This window comes from Brassica oleracea, chromosome C9, assembly GCF_000695525.1.
Source record: "Brassica oleracea var. oleracea cultivar TO1000 chromosome C9, BOL, whole genome shotgun sequence".
Lineage (NCBI taxonomy): Eukaryota > Viridiplantae > Streptophyta > Magnoliopsida > Brassicales > Brassicaceae > Brassica > Brassica oleracea.
In genome coordinates, this window is record NC_027756.1 from 8,511,292 (window position 1) to 8,518,756 (window position 7,465).

At 27.7% G+C, this 7,465-nt stretch overlaps 1 protein-coding gene across 1 annotated transcript; it reads left to right on the forward strand.

Annotated features, from left to right (window-relative positions):
• The first annotated feature begins 6,205 nt into the window (after positions 1 to 6,205).
• On the forward strand, positions 6,206 to 6,917 carry LOC106315837 (chaperone protein dnaJ 11, chloroplastic-like). Its single transcript, XM_013753665.1, has one exon. It carries the CDS (start codon positions 6,291 to 6,293, stop codon positions 6,765 to 6,767), a length of 477 nt encoding a protein of 158 aa, XP_013609119.1. The 5' UTR covers positions 6,206 to 6,290; the 3' UTR covers positions 6,768 to 6,917.
• Positions 6,918 to 7,465: the final 548 nt, after the last annotated feature.

Below are 7,465 nucleotides of genomic sequence, written 5' to 3' on the forward strand. Positions count from 1 at the left end.
TATCTCTTCTTATACTCGAAAATGTCTCGAGTAGTGCCGACCCAAAAAATCCGTTTGATCGGTTCCTATCGCATATCCGAAATGCTAAAAAACAATGTATCCAAGTACTTCTAAATACTAACAAATATTTCTAACTTTGGATTTTTATTTATTTATTAAATATACATGTAGAAAGCTAGAGATGAGCTTTGATTTGCTGCAAATTAATGGAAGAATTTCAAGTTTACCCTATTTTTTTAACCACAATTCATGTTTACATTCATTATTCATTAGAGAGTCAAAAGACCTTATAATTTTGTTTTATAGATATATAAATATAAATATTTAAAAACTAAAATAAAATAAATTTTCTTTTATATAGTTTTTGAGTTAACGTTTTCGAATTTGAAATTTTAATAAATTTTTTTTTTTTTGTTTTTCTGAAATTTTTTCTTTCAAATTTTCTTTCTGAAACTCAAAATTTTAAACTATATTTTTTTAAAATATTTTAAATTGTAAGTATTTATTTATATATTTATTAAAATCCTAAACCCCACTCTCAAATCTAAATCCTAATTCTATATTAGTTAACCCTAGAATTATAAGTGTCTAGTTACCCTTTTAAAACTAATGACAAATATAGTTAAGGTAAACATAAAAAAATGATATATTTTTTTGAATGAACATAAAAATGATATTAAGAATGCGGTAGTTTAATCAATTTCGTCAATTTAATATAATGATGGCAAAATCAGTCTCCATGAGTTTTGTAGACTTTTGAGAACTGCAAGTATCATCCTGGTTATATCAAGAATCAAGAAAGTTATTTGATGTGCTGTTGTAACATATTTTCATAAGTTCTATAACCAGTAATCGGCCATGAGATTTAGGGGTATGTGGCGATTTATTAAAGATTTCGACAACATTTTTTTTTTACAAATTTGGAAGTTAAATTTTTTGTTTTGGGATCTATGTCTATAGTTTTTAAAAAAAACTTTTATGGGTTTGTGGCAAATGTTTCACTCAGATATATATAACCAATTAGGACAATGTAGTGATGAGTATATCTTCTGTGTATAACCTTATGATCAAGCAGAGTGTTAAAATACAAGCTTGTCTACTAGTTTATGGCATGTACAGGTCGTTTAGAGCTTGAGCATAAATGCATAAACACACGCTCGAACGAACGTGCATTTGAAACCATTCTTTATGTACTCCGATTCGAATGAGAATGCATAATCACAAATTTGGTTTTAAGCTCTGTCTAAGGTATATATAGGCAGAGCCGGTATTGATCATCTGAAATATATTATCAAAGCATACAGAATTTTACAAGAGCCAAAAAGGAAAACATAGCCGGCTGAAGAATGTTATATCCCAGAAAACAACATGGCCGGTTTTGATCCCTAAAAGTAATTGGAAATGAAACTCGTTGCTCGACATGAGCATTTAAGGTAGTTATAAAGAGTAAATTTGCCTAATACTGAAAGTAGTGAAACCAAGCATACACGTGTTAAAAAGGTTTTTCTTTTGCATGCATATTGACTTTGAAGAAGCAGATATTGACAATGATGGGGCAATCAGTCATTCAGTCTTCATAAGTTTCGTAGACTTTTTAAGAATTACAAGTGTTAAGTCAAGGAGTTGTGGCGTGTGAAATATATTGGGGCCAAGAGTGTTACACGTTCTCATCTTTTGACATGATCTGGAAATGACGATTAGCTCGGAAGCAGACAGAATAAATTCGATATTATGAACAGAAAATGCATTGTATTTAGCTTTTCTTTTTTGGCAATCAATGCATTGCATTTAGCATAGAAGCAGACATGAACAGAAAAATTCGTTGTACTTGGCTTATTTTATTAGACTGTGAAAATAACGCCTTTTTACTTATTAGGTATTAGTCTCTGAGAGAGATGGCACACGCAAAGGCCAACCCATGTTTGAATACTTTATCTAGTGTTTACAAATTAGAATGATCATAATTATTAACTAGATCCATGAATTTTCAGTTTTTAATTATTTATTTTAGTAAATGATGTATTTGTAAAATACATTCATATTATATTCATTAATTAAATATTTTTTTTTGCATCTTAAACTATCTATTTTTTTACAAATGTGTGATATCATATAAAAATATATAAAAAAATGAGTATACATAGTTAATTAGAAAATTGTAAAAACATACATTTTTCTTTCGTTTGCGATATCATATAAATAATGATCCGCCCAGTTAACAAAAATCATAATTTTTTTTTATGTGTAATTTTTTTTATTTTGACCATTTCCTTAAAACTATATTAAAATTTACATATTTTAATTAGAATATTTTTAATATCTTTACCTTCTTATTTGAAATGCAACTCAATATTTTTTAAAAAATTATAACAAAATATTTAAAAATATTTTTAGAATTTGTTTGAAAAATATGAAAATTACATTTTAAATTAAAATTATCCTAAAATATGATAAGTTTTGATGTAAACGAAAACTCAAATTATGTCAAAAATAATTATATTCAATGATAATAACAATTTAAATTGATTATTTTTTAAAAAATACATTTACAAAAAATATTGTTTGAAAGAAAATTCATTTCTTTTTCAAATATAAAATGAAAATATTATAATTAAATAATAAAAAAAATAAATAAAAACCATAAATTTAGCAAATGACAACTGAGTTATATTATGCTAAAATTTTATTTCTAACAATTTAGCAAATGACAAATGAGTTATGAGCAAATAATACTATATAATTTTTAAAAACATAGTCATTCTTAAATATTTTTTGAATAAATAAATATTTTTTAATTTAGTCAACTGAAAATAATATCAGTACAATTGTGTGAGTCAAATTCTAGTTTTATTGATGCATGTTATATATTAGTGCTGTATGTTTTAGGTAAAATTTTAATGATGCACGTTTCTTAAAATCTTCATTATTAAAATTATGCACGTAAAGATAATTCATGAGTTTTTTTGTTGATTAAATGATGTTATGTTCAAATTTATTTAAGGATATTTCATTAAGGTAACTGAAAAAGACAAACAATAAAATAGGACGTTTAAATTCATTTAAGCATATTTCATTAATATAATTGAAAAGACAAGTAATAAATTAGGCAGTTTTATTCGTTTTAGGATATTTCATAAATGCAACTGAAAAAGACAAGCAAAAAAATAAGAAGTTTAATTAATGAAATAAGAACATTTTCAAATGGGTAGTTCTATTTTAATAATATAGATTAGGTTGGAGAGAGAGAGAGATGATCTAAGTTTTTATTCTAAATTTTAGAAAATTTTTTATTCTAAATTTCTTCTTGGAATGTAATTTGAGTATGGTTGGAGATGATCTATTTCTCGACTTGTTAACTTTTTCAATTCTTGCTTCATCATAATTCTTTTCCGATCATTACTGATTTCACTATATCACCATACTTGGTTAAAGATCTACTCCCTCCAATAGTCCCTTTTGGATTTATATACAACCACTTTCACTTCTTTTTTTTTTTTGCTTTTATTTTTCGAACATACTTGTTAAGATCTTGTTTATCCTAAATTTGATGTCTCTTTTGCAGGACTGTGGTGGATTATAGTAGTTGACTAAATGCTTTTAATATTTAATCTGCAGATTTTATGCATTTTAATAATTTTGGTATTAGTCAAAAATATAATTTCAAAAATATTTTTTTTTAAAAGAAAAGAACATGAACAATTCTATCTTATTAAAACTTAAACATCATATGGAAATAAAATTTCTACCAAGTTATTTACGGAATGTGTCATTAATATCTACAAATGTATATATCAAAACTGAAATGAAAATTTTAATACATGATTTAACATATAGATTTAAATAGTTTTAAATTTTCAAAGTTCAGGTAAAAGTATATACTTAAGACTTTAAGTTTAAATGTTATCAATTTAAATACTTAAAATTGATGAGTCATGGCATGACGATAAAAAGATACTAGATGGGTTATGTATGATTAATGGTATTATTTTTAGGGTTTAAGCTTTTTAATCAGGATAAATATCTTATATATAATGTTAATGGCATACTATGTTTGATTTTAAAATGTTTATCAAGATGTTTATCTCTTTTACACTTCGAAATTGAAGCTCTGTTTTGGTCCATAAAATCTTTGTTAGAGAAAATAGTAGATCAACAAACTGTTCCAATTTAACGTGAACATAATTGACCATCATTTTCGTCTATGTTAATCCTCATGTTTTAATGTTTTTTTTTCAATATATGAGATTTTGACATCAATACATTTTATATGCTTAAAAATTGATGATATAATTTTTTTTTTATAAATTGTAACAAAATATGTTTTGAAAAATGTAGAAATCTTTTACAACCCAACTTAGGTTTTGAATGGAGGAGTGGAAGAAAAGTGGTTCAGGTTATTACAATCAATTTCTTATAGGTTTAGATACTACAAAATAATTTCAACTAAAATCAAATCAATTAAATTAATATAATATTTTATTCATATTTTCGTAAATAAAAAATTACATTTAATTAGATTTTAAAAAAGCTTTCATATTAAATTAAATACTGAATATAAATAAAATGCAATAAATTGATATCAACTAAATTTAATAGTTAAAAAATGTATCAAATATATCATAAAATTAATCAAATAAACTACTGAGATTTTATTAAGAATTCATAACGAAAAAATTTGAAATAACTAAAAACTAAATTAAATAGTATCTTATACAATATCGTATTTAATAATAAAAAATAATATAATTATATATATAATATTCAAATACACTAAAATAAAAATATTAAAACATTTTGATTTCGTAACTTATATTTGGCTAAAAATATCCTGCGCTTTAAGAGTATGTTAGAAAGTGTGTATGACTGGAACAACATATAATTTGTATGGTCTGAGATTCCGACAGAAACCAAAAATAAGATTATACAAAAGTTTATTTGTTGTTCCCGATTAAAAAAGTTGTTAGATGATGAGTTTCAATTTAGAAATGGACAATTAACAAAATCCGTTGGGTCAATCTCTATTTTTATTCATATCCGTTTTTTGTTGGGTTAATTCTTTTCAAACAATTAATAATGATTTTATAGAAAATGTATACAAAAATAAAGCTATAGAAATTTTTTTTTTGCATCAAAATATAGCTGTAGAATATTAGATAGCTAACTGAATAAAATTTACATACATTTTAATCACTTAAAAAATCTTCTTTTATGTTATAATTAAAATATATAGAGCAAGTATATATATATATATATGAAGTATAATTAATATGATATATATGAATACAAATATGTATTCATATTTCTATAAGTTACCAACATCAGTTATTTTTGTATGCACTAATTTATGATATAGAAGACATTATATAATTTATTTAGGTAACACAATAATTCAATAATAGTCATTACATAAATATATATATATATATATATATATGTAACATTATACATTGAAAATTACTACATTTTGCAATAAGTATAATAACAAAAGTAATTATGAAAATGTTCAAAATATACATTATCTGAAGATAAATGCTTAACATTAATTATAAGCAAATAATTTAAACTGATTATAATATGAATCAAATTATTAGCAAGATAAATTACACAAAACAAATATAATAATGTTAATTAAGTCACATAAAATAAACATTATACAATTAAATCTCTCTTAACATTAAATAATATTAAATTAATTTATAAAATTTGTTTAATCAATTTAAAATAAATGTGTGGGTCATGATCTAGAGTACTTTTATTTATTAATGGATCAAAAACATAAACTATAAATATATTTAGTTAAATCTAATCTGTAATTTATCTATTATATAAAAGGGTTAGATGGTTAATTCTGTATTAAAAATTGCTTAAAAACTAGCAAAGGTTTAATGAAACAAAATATAGGGTCAAAGGTATAGTGAGACAAAATAAGTTCTGAATATGGCCTGATTAGCCAATTTTCCAAAACAAAAAGAAAAGTTTCTCAGAGTTTGCGTTCTTAATTCTTATCGCATCTCCGACAAAATTTCCAACTAGATAAGCTATTTCCTCTGACTCAGCTTCCGTGATCCAAAACGACCCCACCTGACCCAACTCAACTTAACTTAACCCGACAAGAATCTTTAATCGCATTCACAAATGGCTAAATTAGCAATTAAGTTAATTAACTAATAGTAATCACCTCTTCGCCTATAAATTAAAACTCTCCTCTCCAAATTTCCTCACACAATCACACTGCACATCCCATCATATCGGAACTAAAAATAAAAAACCGCAAACGCCGTCGTTTCACGATGCTCTCTTCTTCTCCAACCTTCTTCGCTCCTCCATTTCTCTCCTCTTCTCCTCCCTCGCTCTCACCACCGTCTCGAACTTCCCGGCCCTCGCCGTCTCTTTCTGCCACTGCCACCACCACCGCCTCTTCCCGCTACACATGCGCCGACGATCCACCAAGGCGCCAGATCCCGCAGCGATTGTCGGCGGCAGCGTCTCTCTACGAGATCCTCGAAATCCCCGTCGGCTCGACGAGCCAGGAGATCAAATCGGCTTACCGGAGGCTGGCCAGGATCTGCCATCCCGACGTGGCGGGAAACGGTCGGTCGGCGGACGAGTTTGTGAAGATCCACGCCGCGTACTGCACGCTCTCTGACCCCGAGAAACGCGCCGTTTACGATCGGAGGATCCTTCGTCGGAGCCGGCCGTTGAGTGTCGGTGTTTCTGGATTCGACAGTTACGTCGGAGGGAATTGGGAAACTGATCAGTGCTGGTAGCGAGTTGTCTCGGTGATCGAGTTTAACCAATGCATTAAGTTTTTTTTAATCGTAATTAATTGATAAGTTTCGAGTGATTCCAACCTAAAACCAATTGCCAATAAGTGGATTGATACAAGTCTCTTATATATTACTCAAGTACTTTTCATATTTCCAACGTGAGATCTTCTCTCCAATATCTTCCTTCGAGATAATGGTGCGTATAACCATTAATCTCGCAGAATCCATCGTACCCCCTCCGAAATCATGCTTTTATTTTCTAGCGATTTCGGTGGAACTGAGCCTTCTATGGGCCATCAGCTAATGGGATGATCGGACCACTGTCCGGGCCGGATTAATGGATCAGGGTATTGGGTCCGCTCTGATACCATGATAAGTATTAATTAGGAGTTTAGGGTATTTAGGATCTGTGCTCTGATACCATGATAAGTTTCCTAGGCTTTTAACTTAAAACCAATTGGCAATTAGTGGATTGACCCAAGTCTCTTATATATTACTCAAGTACTTTTCATATTTCCAACGTGACATCTTCTTTCCAATATTAATAGTGCAAAATCCAGAGATTAATGGGTTGTAAATGATAAGTATAAATGTTGTATAATTAGTTGCTTAATAAGGCGTATTGGCGATAATCAGAATGCTAATAATATCCGCTTATTCTCTTTTCATCTTAAAAATATGTGTCGACTGATACCACG